Source organism: Populus trichocarpa, chromosome 19, assembly GCF_000002775.5.
Source record: "Populus trichocarpa isolate Nisqually-1 chromosome 19, P.trichocarpa_v4.1, whole genome shotgun sequence".
In the NCBI taxonomy this organism is placed as follows: domain Eukaryota; kingdom Viridiplantae; phylum Streptophyta; class Magnoliopsida; order Malpighiales; family Salicaceae; genus Populus; species Populus trichocarpa.
This window is the reverse complement of record NC_037303.2, coordinates 12,807,121-12,831,687: the sequence shown is the minus strand read 5'-3', so window position 1 is coordinate 12,831,687 and position 24,567 is coordinate 12,807,121. Positions and strand designations below refer to the sequence as shown.

Below are 24,567 nucleotides of genomic sequence, written 5' to 3'. Positions count from 1 at the left end.
GGGTTAACTTTAAGAAATGAAGTACATTGCAATTGGAGCAGTTGTTTGATTGCACATTAGCCTCTTGTAATTAGACATCGTGCTGGCGAAAAAGGTAAATCAATCTCAGCAGCGTAATGCGGTCGGAAGGGTAAATCCACTTTTCGTAATATTTACTGAATATTTCACAGAAAACGGTGATCAAAATCTCATAGTTGGATCTCTATCTAAACCCTTGAGAACTCCAATCCCACAAAAGCAAGAAAGGACGCTGAGGAATTTGATTATAAATATGTCAATTTCTAGTCCTCATCACCCAGCTGCTTGAAAATCTCCGAAATCATCATCTTGTATATCTTGTGAGCTTTCATTGTCAGGAAAATGCTGCTGTTCAGCTTCATCCTTGGCCAAGTTGGGGGATTTTTCAGTAGAATTTCCATCAAGAGTAATTTTTGGTGGCAAGTTTGATGGAGAAATCTGTACACTTGTAGCGGGTGAAGGCGGTGCTGGGGGAGGCGGAGGTCTGATACTAAGCAAGGGTTCTTTTCCATCGCTCTTCCCCTCCAATGACAGATTGTTCAGACCCTGCTCGAAAAACTTGGACTTCACACTACCTCTAGGTTTCTGTCATACAAGAAGAGCAAATTTCAATAGATATTAGGATGCTTAACGTATCCATATATACATAGTTGGCAAATGTAGATGCACATGAGCTTACGTTTTTCATTTGGAGTACAAGAGTTTCCCCTTCTTTTAAACTGTAATCAACCGAGGAAGTTTCCTGAAAATGCTGTTCCATCTCTTCCGCAGTTTTCTTCTTGTCCAGATATCTTTAATAGACAACATGAGAGAATGCCTATATTAATCAACTTTTTGCTAGTGGGAATTTTATCTCTATATGAGAACCCATATAAAATATCAACTACACAATACAAAGGATACGTGGAGTATGAACTATGTAAAGAAAAGGTAAATGATACATTTATGGGTTTGAACATACTTCATGTGATCATGCAGCGCCGCCTGGAAATCATAAGCTTCTGTTCTTTCTCTAAATCCTATGCCAATAAATGCATGCCTAAGGCGACCACCTGCATAATTCCAGACAGCTGATTTAGTAACGAAATTGAAAATAAATCTAAGGGAAAGGGGATAAAAAAATGCGAGCAGATCATTCAAAGGGGTTTAATAGTTTTCATAGAGGCAGTCACATTCGGGAAAAAAAAAGCTGGAATGATATCCAAGCAATATGAAACTGCATCGGCAGGATAGAGATTGAAGATCAAAGGGATTATGCATCATTAAAAAATTCTAAATAAGTTATAATCTGAAAAATTAACTGCAATAATATAGGATGGAATTTGGTAATCCATTCCGATAAAGCTAAGAGTAATTCAGTTGAATATAGAAGTAAAATCTTCTGTTGAATAATGAACTTGGAGGCAGGCATGGTAGCTCACCTATATTTTCCTCTATCCGCAGAACAAAATATCTGCAAAAGAAAAGATGTTTGTTTATATACCCTCAAGTCAACACACTATTTTATGGGCATTCAGTTGGAACCAACCTCCAGTTAAGCTTAATGTATTAACTTTATGCCTATAGGGCATATATCATTACTCTTATCAATAAAACAAATGGTACAACAAAGATAAGCTTAAGATTCAGTGAGAAATAGGCTTAACCTGCTGCTATCAATTACAGGTTCCACTGGATGTAGCTCCCCCTTTCTCAAAAATGCCCGCGCATATAATTCACCTATACAAATTAAATCAAAGCATGCAACGTCCATCAGAGAAACACACTACACCATTTTCTGCATCATAACAATCCAAAGATAATATAACCTGTGGTTTTATCTTCAAGTCTGATAATGCACTCTTCACCCTTGCTAATGACTTTCAAAGTCCCTTCCCAGGCCCATTTGTTGACATCCCATTCATCAGCCCTGAAATACCCTTCTAGAGATATAAATATCCATATCCATTAGGTGAAAACAAGTTTAAGCAGTAAATATAGTCCATAGATTCAAATATTCAATGGCATTATATGCCTGGCTGCATTTGATTGCAGGAAAAAAAAAACAAAGAAAGGGTATGGAGAGACTGGATTTCATAACAGGTTGTATTTAAGAAAGTAAATTTAGATTTTAAGTTTCTTTTAGAAATCAAACTGGTTATTTGAATATAATTTTCCAAACGTATAATTCCCAAGCATATTGTAAAAAAAAATACAAGATTACTTCTGGTATTTTGAGATGCCTTATTGTTCTTCTGTCTATCTCCTGATTCGCAAATGAAGGAAAAAACCTTTTGTCAACAATTCCTATTACAAAAGCTCCTTGTGCATCTACATCCTTATTAGGTCATGAATGTCAATTAAAGTCCAACTTCTAATTAGATTGATGAACCCTATTTCCATAATCAAGAGAATCTGAGCAACACTACAAATTGAATGAATCAACTTCTGCATATTTCAAAATGACAACCATATTGTATGAAAGACATCATTTAGAAAATGTCTCATCAATATCACTAATCAGGCATTAGATGACAAGTTGAGCAAGAACCTGTAAGAAGCAGCACTTTTCCTCGGTGGTATCTGCAGAAAGAATAAATGAATTAGCTTTGCAACTATTATCTTGTTTGAACTGTCTTAATCAGCAAAAAACTACCTTGTGCATTTAGACAACAAAGAAAATAAGAGGAAAATTATGAGATGCAGCTGGTATGTAAGAAGCATATAATCATTTGCCAAAATGGCATAAATCTGTACTCTGGGTGGTTTTTGATACAGCATAATTTGTTTAAAAAAAAAAATCAAATTTTGATGGATTTGCCGCTAACTAGCTATGTAAACAGGTGAGAGCAGAAAGTTAAGCATAAATGTTAACCTATAAGATATTCAAGTTTAATGAAAAGCCTAAAAGATATCAAACAGCTTAGACTTGCATAGACATATCTGAACATGTAAGCTTTCAAATATCTGCAACGGATACACAGACCATAAACAGATATGTAGAAGAGTTTGATGTCAAGGTAACAGTTTAAGATTTATATTAACGAGAAATAGGGAAAACAAATATCAATAACATAAAGGCAAACATGAAAAAACGAACTTTTTACTAGCAGAAAAAAGACTGAAGACATACACCTGTGCTTTTAGAGGATAAAATGATCGAAAACTTTCAGATTGAAACAAATTAAGGGAAAAAAAGTAATTACCGTCGGTTAGTATGGCTATATATGGACCTGAAGTGACCATAATTAATGCATGTCTATCAAAATTGCTTTTAGAGCATTGCCTTCCATTATTACAAAAATGCGACCAACAGGGAAAGGACGGCAGTCAATAGCAAAGGCAGTACACTGGAAATGGGAGAAAACAGCTCTTTCCTTGGCCCTTAATTTGACATAATCCACAAACTTATTATAAAACTAGAAATGGAAGTGTTTGAGGTGCCCACATAAAACTGAATTCTTTCCAAAAAATTAAAATTTCCTATGCCAAAATCTCTCGGAATCAGCCTTGTTTCTTTAAGTAGCAGCCAGTAATCACTTCTCGATGCACGATCAGCAGTTTCTGACTTTTAAATACCGCATCTTGTTTGACCATGATGAGATCTCTCAAGGTAATATAACTACTTCTATTACAATCTTTAATTTCAAACATCAATGTCAATTGTAAGTTGGTCCCTTCATCAATTTTACCCAATCGATGATTAACACCATCAGTACTCAGTCCACAAGTACAAAAAAACAAGAACCCTTAATCAATGATGTTTCTTTTAGAACAATAAAGCAACACCTAAAACCCACCTCAGAACTTCTAAAACACAATTCACATACATTTTTATTATATTTTCATTTCCTTAGAACTAATCAAAAGAAAAAGGAGGGAACAGTGCTGATTGCCACTTTTTCTGATGTCCAATTCAGTTAACTACAACAATTCAAATCTAAGTTCTGTTCTCCAATCCATACAACTGAAAATCCAATTTTCTTTTAGACTTTTTTTTTTGGAAAAGGAACATATTTTCAAAGCTGGTTAGATACAAAAAACTCAAATGATCATTGATCACTACAAATCCCAAAAACCCAATTGCAAAATCACAAGAAACATCCACAAAACATAAATTTAAAGACAGTACAATACACAGATAAAGAGAGAGAAAGTTACCACATAAACATAGCATTCAGAGACTTGATAGAGGATAAGCTCAATGGCTTCAGTTTCTTCACTCTCTGGATCGTTTGGTGCCTTCTCTACTTTCTCCATGATCTCTAGAGAGAGAAAGATTAAATCTTGACACGGAAATTTGGATCAGAGAGCAATGGAAGTGTGAATTTACAGAGAGAAAGTTTGGGACTTAATGGGAATTTAGGGGCAAAAAAACAAGTGGGTTTTTAAGAAACAGGGACATAGAGTTTGCAGAGGGAATTGTCTCTGTCTCATTGTTTTCCTTTGCTTATACGAACACGAAATACAACGAGTTAGATGGATTAACTGAACTAACTAGTTCCTTGTAAACTTTTCACAAATTATTATAGATTCAAACAATGATTTTTCACTTTTTTTCTATTTTAATCCCCAAACTTATTGTCTTTGATTAATTCCTTTTTTTGGCAAAATTGATGTTGAATTGCTTCTAAATTGTTAACAAAAGGCAAGATTAAAAGACAAATAATCGAAGTTAAAAGATGAGAAAATAAGTGGTTGTTTCAAAATTAAAGCAAAAGCATCTTTGGTCCTCGTACTTTCTAAATAGTCACTTTTCGATCCCCTTAGTTTTTTAAAAATTAATTTTGATTCAAGAATTCATTTTTTTTATATTTTAGTCTCTGATTTAAGAGATAAGAAAAAAAATCATCAATTTTAAGTGGTAAAAAGTGAAAATATCAGTTGGCACTGAGCATGTCCAAAAAAAAATTGATTTTGGTGTTAATATGTTACATTCGATGAAATGAGTTTTATTGAGGTGTTCTTTGGCTTTTCCATTACCTAAAAGAGTATATCTTATTTTGAGAAGTTTTTTGAATTAGAGTTGGTTTTGAGTTTTTGAATAAGTTTTGGGGTAATTTGAGGTCATAAACAGAATTATCAAGGTTTCTATAATATTTTCTAGATTTTTTGAAATTAAAAATGAATTTTAAAGCAAAAAATGCCCATACCTTGCTTTTCTACCGACTCTCTAGTAGTTGGATTATAGAAATACAAATGACACGTTGTCTACTTCAAGTTGTTATTTTTTTTAAAACAAAATGGATGATACGTTGTTTAGGCGCATGGGTAGGTCATGGTATATGGCATGATTGTTACTTTTTTTATTTAATGTATTCTCAACCCTTAAGTTTTTTTAAAAAAGGTATTTTTTTGTTATTTGACATAAAAAAACTCATTTTGCTACCAAACTTTTATTTAAAAAAAAATAGATTGTCTTTTTTGTTCTACACGCTTGTTTTTTTTTTTTTAATTGATACAAAAGAACTTCCACACATTTAGTTATTGTGCGCTTAAATAAAAAATGATTTAAGAGAATTTTTTTTTCAAATCTAGTAGAATGTATAACTAGATTGCGGATTTAGCAGGTTGATCTAAATTTACTCATGTTTTTTTTTATTATCTTTTTTAATTAAATATTTTTATTTTTTAACATCAAATTGATTAGTAATTAGACATCATTGTTTTTTATTGAGTTATCACAATTTTATAATTCAAGTCGTGAATTGGCTAGTTAACATAGGTTGATTTAGATTAATATAATATATTTTCATTTTAATACTTTTAAAAAAAATTCAATATGTCATTCATGATTACTTTTTTTTTTAGAGAACACAATATTAATGTATAAATATTTTTTCTATTAAAAAAATAACCCACAATGCTAGCAATCTATTTACTTCGATGCAATGTGGTGTTCTCATGAAATGGGCACTTATTTTAATTTATTTTTTGTCTTTACAGTTTTGCTCAAACTCATACTTTGCCACTGGATAAGAAATTATAGTATATTACAAATATCAATGATAATGGATATCACGTATCATATTTATAGTATATTCACAACCTTATCTATATTGAAAAAAAATTATATTTTATTAATTATTTATTGAATAAAAAATTTAAATATTTATACCATATTTATTATATATAATATTAATATTAGTGTAAGTACTTTGTGGTTTGCGCTTCCCCGTGTACTCAACAAAAAAAATTTCAACGTAAAAAAATGTCAAGAAAATAAATTCAAGACATGAATCATTGGTTCAATTGATAATTTAAATAATATGATTTAAAAAATACAATAATAAAAAATAAATTGATAACAAAAAAAGATAAAAAGAACTCTCTCTAAGCCTACTTGGATTATGAAACAACTAAATATTGAAAAGTGAAACAAAAAACAATTAAAAGAAAAACTAGTTAAATCAAATTAACCCACAAACTTCACGACCATGAATATAGGATTGGGATAATCTTATAAAAAAAATGCAGGAAAGAAAAAAAAATTCAAAAACCAATTCTTAATAAATCAAATGAGAATATGATAATTCCATAAAAAAAAAATGAATCTCAATCTCTAGCAAATACGCGTTGTCTAAACAATACGAGGGTTATCCATACGCAAGCGTGTGCTACGCACACCCCATCATTTTTTCAATAATATTTAATATATATCAATTATAATAATGCCTTTAAATAACCTTCAAATTTACAATAAAACTAATGTAAAATAACAAAATAAAACCTTTATGAAAAAGTTATATTGATTTTTTTTAAGGACATGAAAATAATTATACTATTTAAAAAAAACTTAGAAGATCAAAATGCCTCAATTATATGCATTAATTTTTTTTATTTTAAGATTAAATTAATAATTTTACTGTGCAATAACAAAACAAATAACTAATCTAACCCTATATAATTTGTAAAAAATAATTATATCATAATAAAAAAATCACTTCATCTACAATCCCTAGTTCAAAAGTTTAATGGCTCAAGAGCAATTTTATCATAGTATCATTACAGTGAATAATGTTTTGTCTTAGGCTGCAATAATTTCAAATAATGTTTTGTATCCTGCAGTGCAATGATTTCCCTCCCCCTCTAGTTATTTTTTTTAATGTTATATTTAAAAACTATAAATATTTCACATAAATATGTATACAATATTAACATATATATTTTGAGTTTGGATTAAGATTAATAATATTTATATTCTATCTATTATTTATTAGATAAGAATTTTAGATATTCACTAGATGATTCCCGTGCTATGCTACGGTAAAAATAAAATTTTTTAACATATAAAAAAAATAATAGATTAAGAGAAATTTTGTAACAATGTCATTAAATCCAACCCAACAGGTCGAATCTAAAACCTCTCAACTATATTCTTTGTTTAAATTGAGTTTCAAATTAAACTGGATAGAAATTGTCCCAACATGACCCGGTTGACTTGACAGGTTAGAGGAAACTCAGGCGACTGGTAAAATTTTTACCCGGACCGGCCCGGTGGGTCGACCCGGGCCTAAAACCGGTCCGAGTCTAAGTAAAAACCCGTTTAGAAGTTGGCCCGGCGAAACCCGGTCGACCCGGCGGGTCGACCCGGAACCCGGGCAAACCCAGCTGAGACCCAACTACCTTCCTTTTTTTGTCTTTTATCGATTCAAGCAGCTGTCGGTCGAAATAGAAAAGACCATCTCAAAACAAAAGAGAAGGGATACAAAAGACATCATCTCCTTCGTTTTTAATGACTGGGGCAAGCAAATGCCACCAGATTTTTGGGAAAAAGAAAAGATATTCAGTTAACTTACCAAAACAAGAAGACAACCCTCCTTTAACAGTTAGATATCTCCAACCTACTTCAATATCTCAACAAAAATCTTGCAAAAGTTTTCAAATATTCTCCAAAATCCTCCAGCAGAAACTTCTCAAAAGCTTCAAGTATGCAATATATATCCAGCTTTAACCCCAGCTGCTTACAACGACTTGAATAAAGGAAAGACAGGAGCTAGCTTGTCCCATTCAAATCTTCCAGGAGCTGCCTTCTTATATTGATTATTAGAAGAAAAAATCTATATCTAGAAGTCTTCCTATGCAACGTGTCATTTTATAGTCCATGAAATCCAAAAAAGGAAGATTACCCACACACCTCTAGAATTTCAAATTTATTAACCAAGTTCTCCCAGTAACATTAAAGTATGATATTTTTTTTTGGGTTGACCCGGATCAATCTATCTGACCCGTGACCTGATCATTAGATCGGGTCTATCACCGGGTTGGGTTTCAAAACTATGGGTAAAAATATAGTTTATCTTTAAAAATATTTTCAAGATGACATATTTTTTAAAAAAATATTGAGACGACAACATATTGAATCAATTCGGGTCAATTTTGATTAATTTGTCAAACCCACGACCTAAGTCATGAACTCCATTGAGTTTAATAACCTTTTTCTAAAACTATTTTTATTTAATAATATAATAAAAAAAATAGATGCTAAAAAAATTAAGCATTAACCCAATGCCAACGTGTTTTTTTAAGATCGTTCTATAAAAAATAAATCAAAATAAATTATTAAGTCTAATTCATAATAATTATATTTTTTTCAAAATTATTTTTTATTTAATAATGTAATAGAAAAAAGTAAATATTTATAAAATGGAGTATAAATCCAATACTAACACGTTTTTTGAAGACCTAGTAATCTTGTATAAAAAAAACTGAAATAAATAACAAAATTTAATTTGCAATGTTTAAATATAAAAATGAAAAAAAAGAAGTTATTGTTCCAATAAACATTAATATGTGAGGAGAGGCCCTCCTCAACTAATTCTTTTTAATTAATGTTAATATCCACTCCAAAATAATAATTATCCAAAAAAAATCCACTGTGCTCTTTCAGGTCGATTTAGGTGAGCATACATGGACTAGGATTAAATTCTCATCCCTCTATACCATCATGAATTTAATACCATGAAGTTGCTTGATCGCATCATAACAGCACTCGTGAAGTTTTATACATTCCAATCAAAACAAGCAGTCACAAAATTTCTGTAAAGTTTATTGACAATTGGCATCAAAGAAACAAATATATTTCATGTCTCCAATGAGCTGGTTAGAAGCATATAGAGCAACAAGATGACCGACTTTCTACTGATCTATCCATTCAGAGAAGTGCTTGGAGCTAATGCAGTGATCAGTTTAGTTAGTATACATGTTAACAAGGCACGGTTGCAGTCAAGGTCCTGTGTCTTGGATCTGTGAGACCTGTTTGTACTTTTATGAAGCCAGCTTCCTCCATTCTTCCTTCTAGGTCAGTCAGATGGTATTCGTCTAGAAATGGTTCGGTGCTCTTCAATAATGTAAACAGAACTGGAGACATTTCCTACAACGCATGAACAGGCAAGGGCTTCAATTTGCTTATAGCATGTTTGTGAAAATTCATGTACAATTTTATATGTGCAAAACCCTGACAGAAAGAAATCTCAGATTCCTGCCAGTTCTCACCATATGTCCAAACCAAATCGGTTTTCTCAAATTTTTTATTTACGACTGATATATCCATAACATTATGCAACACAATTACACAGATAAATTTATGGTGTGTTATGGTAGAATTGGAACCATACCTGTAGGATCTTTGACTTTGGCTGCATAAGAGAGCAGAAATATCACATTAATAATGATACAGCAGTAGGAGAATTACTGTGTTTTTTTCATAGTTATAAAGGCATGGATGCTTACTGATTGATCCGACACAACAATTGTGCCTCCAGGACGAAGTAGCCCGAATGCTTCCTTCAGTATATTAACTATTGCTCTTTCAGGACATTCATGAAACTGCATATATTTCAGGGGGTTGAAAGCATAAGTATCTGAAATTATCACACACCAGAAGCTTTCAAAACACAATTTATTCATACTTGAATCTTGGTCAATGCTTGAATTATCACACCGATCTCTCTGACGGTTAAACATGATGTGGGGCTTCTTTTTTTTAATAAATTACCAAATCTTATACTTCAACAGTTCTATTTGCTTCTTTCTAAAGCTAATTGTAATCCTGCTACTATGTTAGGGAAGTGAACTCTCTGTACTAATATTAGAAATGGATGGCCGCTAAAGAAAAGGCATCATGTTTAATCAAAACATTCCAGAATATCAAGAAGCATACTGCTTTAGAGAATAGCACATACCACATATGAAACTGAAACAAGATCGAATGATTGGGGTGGAAAGCCTGTGTCTTCTGCATTAGCATGCATCCATTTAATAGGATTCTTTCTAGGACCTATCTTCTTTTCCTTGAATTGAGCTACGGAAAGAAAGTGAGGTGACAGATCTAGCCCCTGCAGGTTGGGATCCGCATATGGAAAAAAATAAACAAGTTTCAGCCATTAAAACTTGTGAGAAAATTATTTTCATTGCATTGTATCATCTGTAAAGGACTGTTGAAATGATCTCACAAAATTTGAGGATCGGACTTACAGTGACATTAGCAGAAGGAAACTTGTCAGCCAGAAATCTTGTGCTAACACCTACAGAACATCCAATATCTAGAATGTCTCTAATCATGGTAGTCCCAGAGTACTGTAGATGATGCTGTTCAATTGCCTGAAGCCAATTTCCACGCACTACTTGATTTGCTTCATCTACTGTAGAAGCATTAGGTATTGCTCGCCTCACCATTGACATGGTTGCAGCTTCAGCTTCAGCTGCAGCCTGACATTAAACATATGGCTACCATAGGATCATCCTCTCTTTCATGTCATTGTACTTAGGAAACTAACAAGACTATAACATTTAACTTCATCCTGTACGTATGCTTTATAGCATGTGATTCAAGCTTGATAAATACGAGTAGGAAGACAACCAGAATCTACAAGCACTACTTGAGCTTGCAGAACAGAAAAGAATATAGGCTGTATTTTTTGCTCATTTGGGGGCAAGAATTTGACATTCAAAATAAAAACATTAAATAGTAAGCACTAAATAAAGTAATCAAGAATACTTTCAGCAGAACTGTTAAATCACAGAAAGGAGATACATCCAATGATGCATACAAAACCATGTCACTGAGACCGAGTAATAAATACTTACCAGCCATGAAAGATTTCCCTCGTCGTAAGCATGGAAAGGATTTAGGTAATCTGAAAATAGAACCAGCTTGTTTTAATTAGATTACTTGATCACTGAAGTATGAAGAGCATAATAAAGTGAGAAAATAGCAAGTAGTAACCCACGAAGAAAAGGGACAGACCTCCAAAATTTTAAAATCTAACCTCATTAGTTCAATTTAAATTTCTTGAAACATGCAAGTGTTCCAATAGAGATTGCAAGCAACTATAGATCAAGATAGGGATGTTAGCAGCGAAGATTAAACTTAAATGTCATAAAAAGGTTTAGGCCAAATTGAAATATGAACAAATCTAACCAGTCAAACATAATTACAAGCAAAAAGAAAACTGACTACAGAGTGTGAGGAAGAGAATCATTATGTAAAGGAATTCAATAGGTTAAGATACCCACAATCTGGATAAACAAGTGAGGGATTTTGAATGCCCTCCAGCTCCTTATACACATCTGATTCAAGAATCTCCTTTGTCATTTCTCTCCATGGAATGTTCCCCTTCTCTGCTGTTCTGTTCCACACATTCAGAATTCCATATTCAAGTCAATGAGAAAGCCATTCAATTAGAAAAATTAGAAATTATGCATAACCAATGCCAACCTGCTAATTTCAACACCAGCAGTATCGAGCAGCACAAAAAATTAACGTATGTAAACAAAGGGAAATGCATGCACATTTAGTCTTGTAAAGAAAGGGGAATTAAGTAATGGGACCTGATAAGGACTTGTCTGGCACCAAGTTTGAGAACAGAGGAGAGAGGCTTAAAAGCAATAAGAGCTCCAACAAGACGAGAGAGAGGCGTCTGTCCTGACCACTTAGGCCTTTCTAGCTTTCCCTCTTCAAAGGCAGCTGCCATATCTGATGTTGATGCTGCCATCTTAACAACCATTCTTGCTCTCCTTCTTCCATTTCCATTCTCTATAGTTTTGCTTACTGAGAGAACAGAGAAGTTGTGGGTATGTGAAGACAATTCCATTGAAGCAGAGAAAGAGGGGGGGGGGGGGGGGGGGGGGGGAGGGATCCCGTGCAGTGTAGAAACTGGAAAGACAATAACTTGGCTGCAGGAGCCAGGATTTATGGTGTCCCTCTCGCCATGTCAGAAGCTCCGAATCTACATTCTTGAATGATGTTCATACACGTGGAAGTAGGGTGGAGTTTATCTTCTTATGCTTGCTTTCCTTTTTCTTTTCTTTTTAATAATTCTTCTTGAGAAATTTGAATTTTAATAACCACTAAGATGTTATGATTTTTTTAAAATTAATTTAAATTATTTCTAAAAAAATTAATTCATAAAAAAATGGTAAGTTAGAAATAACTTTTAACTTAAATGAAAATTTGTTATAAAATTCAGTCAAATGTTTAATTAATTAAAAGTTAAGATTTTAAACTTTAAATTTATAAATACTAACTTATGTTATATATATATTTTTTAAAATGATTTAAATTATTTTATCAAAATAGTACTAACTTAAATTTATTTTTACCACAAATTATTTATAAAAAAATAAATTATGATTCAAAATCAATATTCAGTTTTCATAAACTATGCTAAACAAATTCAATGAAAAAAATGGACCCTACGAAAAGCCTAATGTGCTTGCCGCCTTGCCCATTGCCAAGCCCACTCCATATTTAAAGTATTAAAGCACACTATAAAAAGGTGATGATGATAAGAAGGCGACTGGTAGCTTGTGCTTCTGACTTTCAGATGCTTTTTAAATGTATTTTTGAGTTGAAAAAAAATAAATGGATGGTTTTTTTAGTATTTTTAAATAATTTTAACATATTGATATATAAAAAATAATTAAAAAAAAAATTTATTTTAATACATTTTTTAAAAATTAATATTTTAAAAAGCATCATATACTATAATTTCAAACACCTTTGCGATGCTATACTATTTTTATTTCAAGTGTGTTGCGAGTCAAATAATATTTTTTTAAACTTAATAAAAATATAGATGAAGTCAAAAATTTGATGCATAATAGATAATGTTTTTTTTAATGCATAGTAGATAATGTTTTTTTTTTTTAAATATTGATATATTGTTTTTTTATTTTAATATTAAGATGTTGGCACATTGGATTAACTCGGGCCAACTATGGTTAAACTGCGAAGCCCTATGAGGTTTGTGAACATAATAACTCCACATAACCTATACCAAACAAACCATAAAGGTCAATCATAATGAATCAAATATTAAAGGTGAAAAATAAAAAAAAAATACTAAATCTAAAAAAACAACCCAAAAAACCCGTACGCCTTGATCTATTAGATTTGGGTTTGTTACGGTCTCTAGGCTTAGAGCTCTTGGATCTGGTATTATTATCAGATACGGAAGTCTCTTTTAAAAATATTTTTAAAAATATAAAATATTTTTTTAATATTTTTTTTAAAAATTATTATTTACCCGCCAATACACTAGAATATGACTATAAGGCAAGGTAAAACAATCGTGTTAACCATCCATCAACCTGGTTTCCAAATTCTTGAACTGTTCGATCAGATTCTGTTGGTATCAAATGGAACTGTTATGCATCATGGTTCCTTGCATCTCCTTGTTCAGCGGATTAGATTCGCTGGTCATTCCATTCATAGGCATGTTAATGTGCTTGAGTTTGCTATCGAAATGACAGAAGCTCTGGCCATGGAAGATACTGAAGAAGGTGAAATAGAAGACAGTGATACAGCACAAGATTATAAGCATATCAGAAGGAATGCGAACCAATACAGCAATCCTGAAGAACCTATTTACCCCAACAGTCTGTTCAAGGAGGTTTTAATACTGGGCCAGAGATTCTCCAACATCATTTGCAGAAGCAATCAGCTCTTCGCAGCAAGAATACTCCAAGCACTACTTGCTTGAGTTGTGCTTGGAAATATATTCATGAATGCAACAAATGGTCCTAAGAGACATAAACTTCAGACTCAAATTGGGTTCTTTGCCTTCAGCCTCACCTTCTTGTTGTCATCCACAGCAGAAGGCCAGCCCATTTTCTTGCAAGAAAGAAGAATTTTAAAGAGAAAAACCTCAAAAGGAGCTTATAGAGTTCTTCTTATGTTGTATCAAACACTCTGGTTTTCCTTCCATTCCTTTTAGTTTTGCACTCCTCTACAGCACCCCAGTATACTGGCTAGTTGGATTGAGAAGGGAAATGGGTCGGTTTCTCTACTTCTCAGTGGTTGTATGGATGGTGGTTTTGATGGCGAGTTCTTTTGTTGCATGTTTCAGTGTTCTTGTGCCAAATTTCATCATGGGGACATCTTTGATTGCTGGTCTAATGGGCTCCTTTTTCCTTTACTCTGGGTATTTCATAGCAAAGGATGGGATACCCAAGTATTGGATTTTCATGCATTGCTTGAGCTTGTTTAAGTACCCATTTGAGTGTTTTATGATAAACGAATACGGAGGAGAGAAGGGAAAGAGGAAATGCTTGGAGATCATAGAAGGAAACTGCTATCTGTATGGAGAGGGGTTTCTGAAGCAACAAGGTGTGGAAGAATCAAATAAATGGAGTAATTTAGCAGTAATGATGGGTTTCATCTTGGATACAGACTTCTTTGCTTTTTGATTCAGTGGTACAGATCACACAGAACCAGAATTTAAAATATTTTCAGCAGTCATATAAGAAATACATTAAAATGATATACAGATAAAGTATGCTTGTGTCTGCTCTTCTTTCTTCACCATCATCAAACTGGGCTGCAGCTATTAATTAGAACCTGATAGGGTGAATGTTCGATCGATCGTGGATGTTTTGGTTCACCTCTGCCCTTGAACATTTCCGAGCTCATATTTATTGCTCAGTTTCTTCTAACACATTAGATGGGGACTTCAACTTGCTGTGTCAGGAACCAGAATAAAACTGTAGTGCAGCCTACCCTGCACCACAATCCCAAATACTTGTACAGGTGATAAAACTATAGTTATCTACTATATCTTGGTTTCTACTTTCATGCCTTTAACTTGATTTATTTTCAATATTTTAATTCTAAATAGCTCTCTTAAAGTTCATGATTCAGATTTGAACTTATAAGCTACTTCTCCGTCTTTTTTTATAATGAAAAGATGCAGAAACTAATCTATTTTTCCTTTCTGCTAGAGAGGTATCCGTCCTTTCAATCATCCTTTATTCATTGAAGAAACCTGCTCTCTTCTGCACTACTATCTTCATCTATTATTTCCCTCACTTACAAATCAGGTCTGTTGCCATTTGTATTTCAGTTCCCTGAACTCGAGTAATTTTAGTCAACATTTTATGATAAGCAACATGCAACCAATCAAGATAGAAGTAGTTTAAGCACACACATTCACCAACAACCAGCAGTTTATACCCTTCAATGTATACTTCAATTAATTCAGATCTGATTATCAATCTCTTTTAGTCCAAGAAAAAATGGTGAGATTGGAAAGAGATGACCATTTTCCAGAACATGAATATATACATGTATTCGAAACGAAAGAAGCTCTTAAATGCAAACCTGAAAAGGAGAATCAAACATGGAGCACTCATAGATCACTCCCAAAGGAAACAAGGAAAAGATAGCTTCTTTGCCCTCTCTTTTGACTCGTTCTTTGTACACTGGCTTTCTCTTTTGCGCTTTTTAACTCACTCCAAGTATTCTTCTTTTCACTCACTTCCTCCAAAAACAATGGTGTTTTTCTTGAAAATCTGTCGAGAAGCATTTCCGCCATCAGCTCCCTTGGTCTTGGGGACTAGCACTATCAGGAAGAGGGGGGGTCTTGCTCGAGAATAGAAGTGAAGCTTTCAGTTAAGTCAACAGAGGAAATGACAATTCGTCATTCAATTCCAAACCAAACTACTAAGGAACCTGACTCTCAATACGAATACTAGTGTGCAGAAGCTGAATCTAAGGCAGATTTAACAGCAAAACTAGACTCTTAATGCAGACAAAATAACTTGTTAAATAACACTGCACTACAGTTAAATATGAAAAACTCTATACAAACATCCATAAAAATCTCACTAATTGATGTGGCAAGTGATTATCGGGGTTATACAATCGATTTACTTTCCATATAAATGATCTATAAAATCATTGCATTAAATGTTACTAGTGTTTAGTACAATTTTTCAGTTTGTATACTATTAATCTTAAATGACATTATGTACTGAAGCAAAAAAAGTAATAAAGCCAACTTCCATTAATTATTAAAAGGTTATGAGAAAGACAGCAGAACACAAATTCCCAGAAGGATTTGTGTGGAGATAATTAGCATTCGTCAGAAAAGTATTCTTCACCTTCACATCGAGAATACTGCCCATCAATTCTGCGATGCCAAGCTGACATTCCCATTCGTCAACCCAATCTGAGCCAAGCTGTGACCAAGTCTTCTTTTGGTTCCAGTTTGTACCCCATAGGTCAAACCAAACATTGAGTCCCACCCAAAGCTATCGAGATCAATGCCATCAATCTCGTCTGGCCAAAGACAATGCCGTAACACTCAAGTGTCACCTACTGTCATGTCTTCCCAAAATCATGTGCAACTCCCCCAAGTCACACCCAAACTGTCCACATTTCGTTAGCAATCCCACATGCCAACACATCCACTCGCAAGCCTGTTTTCACAAAGTTCAGATGCCACACATAGCATCCAAGGAATCCATCCCTTTCTTCACAAAATACAGCCATACAAAACCCCCATCAAGAACCATATGAACTCCCATACGAACACACAATTCCTCAACTGTTATATATGCAAAACCTGCAAGCATCAAATGAGACAACACAATTCGGTGATCAACAACTCTTTTGCGTCGAAGTTCTTTCAGCAAGCCAATCATCAAACCTGCCTAAGCCCACACACAAATAGCATCCCAGCATCAAATCCATCTGACCTGGTTCCCCCATACGCTACTGTAGTGTCCAAGACCCTTCATCACCCACACAAGATTTTGCTGATGCAAAACAGCCCCTACTGTGCCTTCCAAGGTCCAATTCCTAGGCTCCTTGTGATCAGATGGAAAGCTTCAGAAGCTTGTCTTAAATCAGACAGCATTCCAGGCTAGCAATCACAACATATAGAAGCCTTGATTAAATAGGGGGCACCATGCAAACTGCACTCTTATGCTCAAATCTTCATCAACATCCAATGGCATGAAAAGACCTTCACTACCTTCCGCAGCCTTCTTCCTGAGCTCCTTCAAGTGGTTTATATCTCCAGCAAGCAATGATGCCTTGCGCCTGAAAGTTCAAATTAATAATTCAGGAACCCAAGTTAACATATAAAATCCAGCTCTTAACATATAAAAGCATAAGCTGGAAACTTGACAACAACTATAACATCCAGCTCTTACAAAACCAGTCAAATCCATATAAAATTCAGGATTTTGTTTATCAAATAGTCCATAAATAACATCACTTGCACTTGATTTATGATTAATTGCAATCAAGAAGAAGTCATGTCATCAACCACAAGAAATCACAGCACACATATCTATGTTTTGGGTGATGTCTATGTTAAGAAAAACCACAGAACGAAGTAATAACCATGCGAACTATAGCAGCATAGCTTAATCAATCATCCTTGTATAAATAACTCAAGTAAACTCACAAACAAAAGCAGCACAATAAGCTACAGCAAACCAATTGGTTCTTATTAAGTTTAATTTTGAACTGTTTAAATTCAACTTTTATCCCCAAACTTTAAGAAACAATCTTTTTTAAATGATTCGAGAACTGTTTAAATTCAAAATTCAACATAATCAATCCAGCAACAAAAACCTTATCAGTAGATTCAGTACAAGGTACTAGGATCCCAAGTGTATCAAGATGTGCATTAATCCTGGCTCTATTGTTTCATCTCTGCCTAGGTATGATTTCTGAAAGCAGTAATGCTGCTTTCTCCACTCTAACAGAAGCCTCCACAAGCTCTCCTCTTTCATTACCCAAAACCAAAGAGGAAGTTTAACAAGATCATTTTCTGGTTTTTGCTTGTAACCCAGAACTCAGCATAAACCCATCATTTAATCTCTCAAAATCAGAGCCTTACACACTTGTTCAGTCAGAAGAACAAAGTCTCATATTCAGTATGGTCACAACCATCACAAAGAAATCATACGGTCATCATAGCTTGAAAATAAGGAGAAGAGAAACATTATATATAAAAGGCACAACCATCACAAAGAAATCATACCCTCATCATGGCTTTCTCCTGAATAAAGATGACAAGGAAGGATCCCGATAGCCTGATGGACAGAGCCTGCAGATGGTCCGAGGAGATCTTCACTGCAAACCATCCAAACCATCATAAAAACATTCTTCATCCAGGCTTGCTATCGCTATATCCAAACATCCATCCTCCCGTAAGTCAACTCTTCACTTCATCAACATCACAGGGTCCGAGGAGATCCTCACTGCCCTCTACCAGCCTCTTCTTCAGCTCCTTCAAATCAGCAACCCACCTCAATAGGCCCTTTAGCAAATAACAAATGCTAATAAAAGTCAACCTCTAATTAAATAATCAACCCAAGAATTACCTAATAACAAATTAACATAGTTTATTAGCCAATCATCGCCCAAATTTTCTTGACTCTCTTAACGTATAAAGAGATTAGAGATTTGCAGTGGTATTTTATTGAGAAAAATTCAATGCTACTCCATCTTTGTTTCTCTTTCGTCAATGTTACAAATATTATTACAGTTCAAGTGTTGTAAAATTTATTTTTATTTTCTTGTGATAAAATAAATTATACCCCGAAGGGAAAGCCCTTCGGGTATAACTTATTTGAATGACTAACTTGCCCTCCACAAATGAAAACCCCGAAGGGGAAGCCCTAGCCTAAGGATCCACTAATTAATCACACAAAATATTAAAATGACTACATTGTCCTCCACCTCGTTACGCCACGTCAAAGCCGATAAATTTCATGTCTGGTGACACTTGTCGGGTCCATAGATTTTCGGAACTAGTTATTGAGGGTATCCAGGTCGGGATTCGTGCGTTCGCCTTCGTAAGATATCCTTTTGTTTCGGACATATTACATGTAAACCAATGAGTTGGTGTCGCCCTTCCTTTTGTAGCCACAGGCAACCCCAAAAACACACTCCCACTGTCCATTTCCCGTAAAACTCCGGCATCGTCTCCGCCACCTCCGAAACCAAAATGGCTGCTACTTACTGCTTTTATGCTCTACACAGTCCAAAACCACCACCGCCAAAATCTCTACGTAACACCTTTTCACGTAATGGTCTATCTCTCGAAAGAGGCAAACCCAAGCTGTCAGGCTCAACAGTAGGGTGTAGAATGCCGTTGAAACCGTTGTCAGCTTCTCTTCATTTCGGGACCTTCTACAGCAAGAAGAAGAAAGTCTCTCTTGATGGTGTTCAGGAAGAGGAGTTACAATTTGAAACTCATTTTGATGCCTCTGTCCCTCTCCCTCCACTCACCATTCCTCCAAAACCATCAAAATCCGTCCATTATCCGCAAGAGTTTCTATCACGTGTCATGGCCATGGCAGCTGCTGTCTTGAAAATAAGTGAGCTGCTTAAAACTAGTAATGGTAGTGGAGGAGGAGGCGGCGGAGAAAAGGACGTGGACGGTGACGGCTCAGCTGATGCGGACTCGCCACCACCGCGTGCTGCAAGTCTTGTTTTTTCCACCCGCTTTGCAAGCAGGGAGAAGATCTCCCTATCTGGTTATGTAAAAGATACACAATTTGAATTGCATTGCAACGTCTCTGCTTTTCTTTTCGGTGCAAAATTTTCAAAATTCCTTAAATGGGTCTTCTTCAATCCTGTGGTTGTGCAAGCGATCATAGCTACTATTACTAAAATTCGTGGAGGTGACGGTAGTGTCCATGGCGGAAGGGGCTCACTTGGTGCTGCTGAAAGGGTCATGCATCCAAGGGTAAAGCTTCGGACCTCTCTTGATTTTCAGACCTTCGTTTTTAAGAAGGAGAAGATCATGCTCGCTGGCCATGACAAGGTATGATTTTTAAAATTTTATTTTTTCCATTTCCTTCACTAAATTTAGAGCTCCATTTTGTAAATTTTATAATCAAATATTAGAAACTTTAATTTAGTGTTTCATAATGGAAGATAACTATTAGGTTTCTGTCTAATAGATTGTTTCCCCCTCCAAGTTTTACTCCTTTCTGTCTGTAACTATTGGTTATTGATGATGCTTTGTTCCTATTGCATTGCAGTACATTGTGAGAGGAGGCAAGGATGTGTTTCTCTTGCTCCCAGATGCATTCCAGGGCATTAAACAGATTGGTGTCGTTGGTTGGGTTTCCCAGGTGAATACTATCAATTTTGTGCTTAGAATATGTACAATTGCCTTTAAATTTGTAGTACCTTATTAGTATGTCTTGGTTCTGCTTGAGGACTAAAACTTGTTAGTATCAAAAGCCGTCTTTTCCATTCTACAAAATCTTTTGGAGTGTGTCTGTGGAAACTGGAAACAGAGTCTATGAATGTGTGCATTTACATCGATAGCTCAATCTGTGTATCGATAGCTTCATTTTATCACAAATCTTTCCTTTAATGCTATTTTTATCATGACTCTGTGTGGATTGCTGACAAGCCCCCATTCATTACCAGGGTTCTGTTCAAGCTTGGAATTTAAGGGATGCACTCGCTGAAGCCAAGTGTGATATAAAAGTCAAGGCAAATAATTATTTACACCTCACTCTTATATACAGAACTTTTACCTGTTTAGGAAGTTACATGGTTACTCTGTATGATATAGGTCGGTCTCGAGAAGGATTCTTGCTCTTTTGCTGATGCTCGTGCTGCTGGTTTTACTGAAGAGAGCGACACTTTAGGAGTTATCTGGGAAACTATTTCAGGCAGTGATCTTGTGCTTCTTTTGATTTCCAATGCTGCACAGGTTTGTTTGTTAATTAATCCTTCAGTGTGAATTCTGAGTTTGTTTCTCTATGTGTTGTTTCTGTATTTTTCTTTCAGTTTGTGTCTGCTGAGATTTAGGCCAAAAAAAAGATTCTTTAGGATTCTTAACTCGAGTTCGCGAACGTTGTGTGGGGTGAAAAACAAAAGAAAATACAAAGTTCTGGCATGGAATACAAATGGTGTTGTTCTGCTACTTGTCTTCAATTTGTTTCCTGTGACGTTCTTCAGGGGTTACTTTTCTGTGTGTACTGTTTCAATACCGATTTGCTTCCTCAAGGTTCTTCTATATGGTCTCAACTTTTAAAAAAGACATTTCTGCGAAGTGCTAAGTGTATGTTATTTCTTAGTGACTACACATTTATGATACGTCTGTCTGCAGATGTGTTTGTGCTTGCTTAGTTTTCTTCTGTGAAGCCGCGAGGTTGATTTTGGTTCTATCAAATTAGAATAGGAGAGGAAAATGTTTCTGATTTTCTAGCACATCTCCAGTTCATCTGTTTTCAATTCATTTTTTCCCCATAATCCATTAAGCAGAGGTAAAAGTTTTGTGGTGCATTCTGTATGATCCAGTTCTTAATAGGTCATCTAATAAATTCCATGTGTTTGGTGTTGATGAATGCCTGTTTTGGTCACAGTCTAAACCGTGCAACTTTAATATCATGATGCATCAGGCTGGTGTTTATGAGAGAGTTTTCTCTCACATGAAGCCAAACAGCATCCTTGGGCTGTCCCATGGATTTCTTATCGAGCATTTGCAGTCAAAGGGGCTTGATTTCCCAAAGCACATCAGTGTGATTGCTGTGTGTCCTGATGCAGAGGCCCATTCTGTAAGGAGAGACTATGTTCATGGCCAGAAGATCAATGGAGCCGGAATTAATTCCAGCATTGCAGTCCACCAGGTTCTCTCTCTATCTTTCTCTGGACTCTCTCAAGGCATGCTCACTCATTAGTCACTAAACCTGAGCATGCGCATGAGGACATTTATCATCTCAATTACTCTTAACACATGTTGATTGCTGTTTATACACAGGATATTGATGGCAGAAGCACAGATGTTGCCTTGGGATGGTCAGTTGCCATTGGCTCAGCTTTTACATTTGCAACTACAATGTAGCATGAATGCAAAGCTTGTGCAATCTGAGCTTTATGTCAATGTATCTATCTCGAGGGAGAATGTTTTATAGGTTATATTTGTATTTTTTGTCCCACGTCCAATACCATATCAACACTAAAACGTTAAATTCATAATAAGCCATCTGTCTTAAGGCTGAACTATTCTGATACAATTCCAAACTAAGCTATCATGTTTGATATGCTATATTGCGGTCCTTCGAAGTTCCAACTATGTCGTAATTTCATTTGGGAGTAGGGCTGGGAGTTGATATCCGAATTCACGGTGATCATTAAAAGATCAATTCATGAAAACAAAATAGAATTTTTGGCATTTTATTTTTAAAATAAATTTTTTATTTAAAAAGTTGTTGCCTAGTATTATAGTTAGTATTACATAAAAAAAAAAGATATTATCACTTTTAAATGTTCTATCTAAAATTCACTAATTTTTTTAGAATTTTTTAATATTTAAAAAATAAAATAAAATAAAATAAATTGAGTTGGCTTAGCCCTAGTTTTTTTTTGTTTTTTAATTTTTAGAGGCTATGTTATCTAAGCCCGAGATGGACCCAACCAACTCAGCTTCGTCACTGGTCTAAACCAGTGACCCAGCTGGTTACTGTTGCTCGCATGCGTCAATTATTCTCGCTTGCAACAGTAACAAGGTAATTATGTTGCCGTTTGAAGACGATGGCTTGAGTTGGTGCGAAGACGAAGGCTTTCCTCTCTTCGTTTCTGTTTTTCCTTCGTTTCTCCTCTGATATTCTCTCTCTCTGGTCTCTCTTTTTTATTCTTGTTTCCCTGTTTTCTCTCTGTCTCTCTGTCTCTCTCTGCGTCTGGCTCTCTCTCTATGTATCTTCGTCCTCCTGGTTTCTCTTTTTTTCGCGTCCTTTTGTGTTGTTCTCGGGTTTCCTCTGGTCTTCCTTCCCCGGTTCTCTAGGTTTTCTCTCAGTCCCCTGGTTCTCTCGGTTTTCTCTCAATTTCTGTTCTTTCGTTCCCTTTTTCTGTTCGCGTCCCCCACTGCTCGTTCTCCTCCGTTCGTTCATTTTTTCCTTTTCTTTCATCCTCCTGTTGTGTTCATTTCTTCATTGTTCTGAGCATACTTTGACCTCTTGTTTCTCTATTCCACGCCTCCCAACTCAACCCAAGAAATACATTAATCTCCACCTTCATACTTTTGGCCAATACATATAATGGATAGCATCCATTATTGGACTATTAATGGCGCATCGTTGGGGAAAGATGTCACAACGTTCTCTGTCGTTTCCGCTCAATCGGGATGAAGGAGATAAACAGTTTCTATGAAACAGTACCGTTTTGGGATGGGAATATCCATTTCAATCGGGTCACTAAAGTTCTGAAATTCTGTAATCAAGCCCCTGAGTAAATTGTAATTAGACCCTTGCATTGTATTGCCATTTACAAATGGTCCTTGAACTTGAATTTCTTGTGATTTGAACCCAAATCAGTCTCAAACTTTGATATTTTTCTAATTAAATCTCTGATTTTACTAAGTATTCAAACTTATCAATTCTATAATTAGCTCTTGATTTGATTAATTAAACTAATTTAAAGTTTAATTAAATAATTAAACTTAAAAGTTATGTTTTCTTGACTCAAATTTCAATTTATTCTTCATTCATTTTATTATTATTTTTTATTTTTTTAAAAAAATCAAAAATTAAATTATAACAGTAGCAGTCTTATAGGCGCGGGTACTTGTAGGGAAACATTGCAGGCGTGATGGAATGCAGATGGATATGCATCAAGGCAGTAAGGTCTTGTTAGTTCGGCAGCCTCCTGACAAGGGCCGGGTTAAGCTTAATGCCGATGATACTAGTAAGGAGATGCACGTTTCAAGTGTTTTAGTATGGGCAACAGGGTTTCAAATCTCAAGTGGGTTCGCGCAGTGCAGCAAAGGCAGGATTATGGGCTGAGCTTTTGAGATTGGATCAGGTATGGAATGTCCAGTTGCAGTGAGAATTGGCAGCCATCATTCGGTAGCTAGGTTCTAAGACAATACTAATTTTTTTTTTACTCAGAGTGCGATTACACTGAATTGGCAGCCATCCTTGATCAAGTTCCTGAGAGTTTGTATTAATCAGAGGGGCTGATAGATTTTTCTTGCTAACTCTGTTATCCACAGTCGAGGGATTTCAAGCGCTATCACATCCTCCTGATGCTATTTTTAGTTAGCTGTACAAGGATAGGACGTTGCAGTGGATGCCATGACTCCATTGTTTGCTTTGGGTCTTGGAGCACTTTATAGAAAAACAAACAAAAAGATAGGCTCTATCAGTACTTGTGCTGCCTCTTTTCTTTGTTTTTTTTTTTATTCTACTTCTAAGCATAGATTGTTTAGGGTGCATTGCGAGAGGAGAAATTTTTTATTTATTTCCAATCCTGGCCTTATTAATGCGTTCAAGTTTTGCAATCATGTGAGAAAAACCCAGGTCACAGGT

General features: G+C 35.0%; 1 protein-coding gene and 1 pseudogene across 1 annotated transcript; one reads left to right on the top strand and one right to left on the bottom strand.

Annotated features, from left to right (window-relative positions):
• Positions 1–117: 117 nt before the first annotated feature.
• On the bottom strand, positions 118–12,159 carry LOC7494596 (uncharacterized). Its single transcript, XM_002325543.4, has 15 exons — positions 11,830–12,159; positions 11,515–11,627; positions 11,086–11,135; positions 10,474–10,707; positions 10,182–10,334; positions 9,730–9,825; positions 9,615–9,635; positions 4,159–4,260; positions 2,549–2,580; positions 1,827–1,927; positions 1,665–1,737; positions 1,440–1,471; positions 980–1,070; positions 698–809; positions 118–603 (listed from the first exon to the last, which is right to left on the bottom strand). Exons 1-15 carry the CDS (start codon positions 12,090–12,092, stop codon positions 292–294), a joined length of 1,785 nt encoding a protein of 594 aa, XP_002325579.2. The 5' UTR covers positions 12,093–12,159; the 3' UTR covers positions 118–291.
• Positions 12,160–13,544: 1,385 nt separating this feature from the next.
• Positions 13,545–15,111, top strand: LOC18108489 (ABC transporter G family member 10-like; annotated as a pseudogene).
• Positions 15,112–24,567: the final 9,456 nt, after the last annotated feature.

Bases quoted from the DNA above. Each gene is read 5' to 3' on its own strand.
- LOC7494596 (XM_002325543.4), bottom strand. From the start codon at position 12,092: ATGGAATTGTCTTCACATACCCACAACTTCTCTGTTCTCTCAGTAAGC. The intron at 11,136-11,514 runs GTGGGTATCTTA...TTCTATTTTCAG, and splicing joins CTCACTTGTTTATCCAGATT to ATTACCTAAATCCTTTCCAT. The intron at 1,738-1,826 runs GTTATATTATCT...TAATTTGTATAG, and splicing joins ACTTGAAGATAAAACCACAG to GTGAATTATATGCGCGGGCA.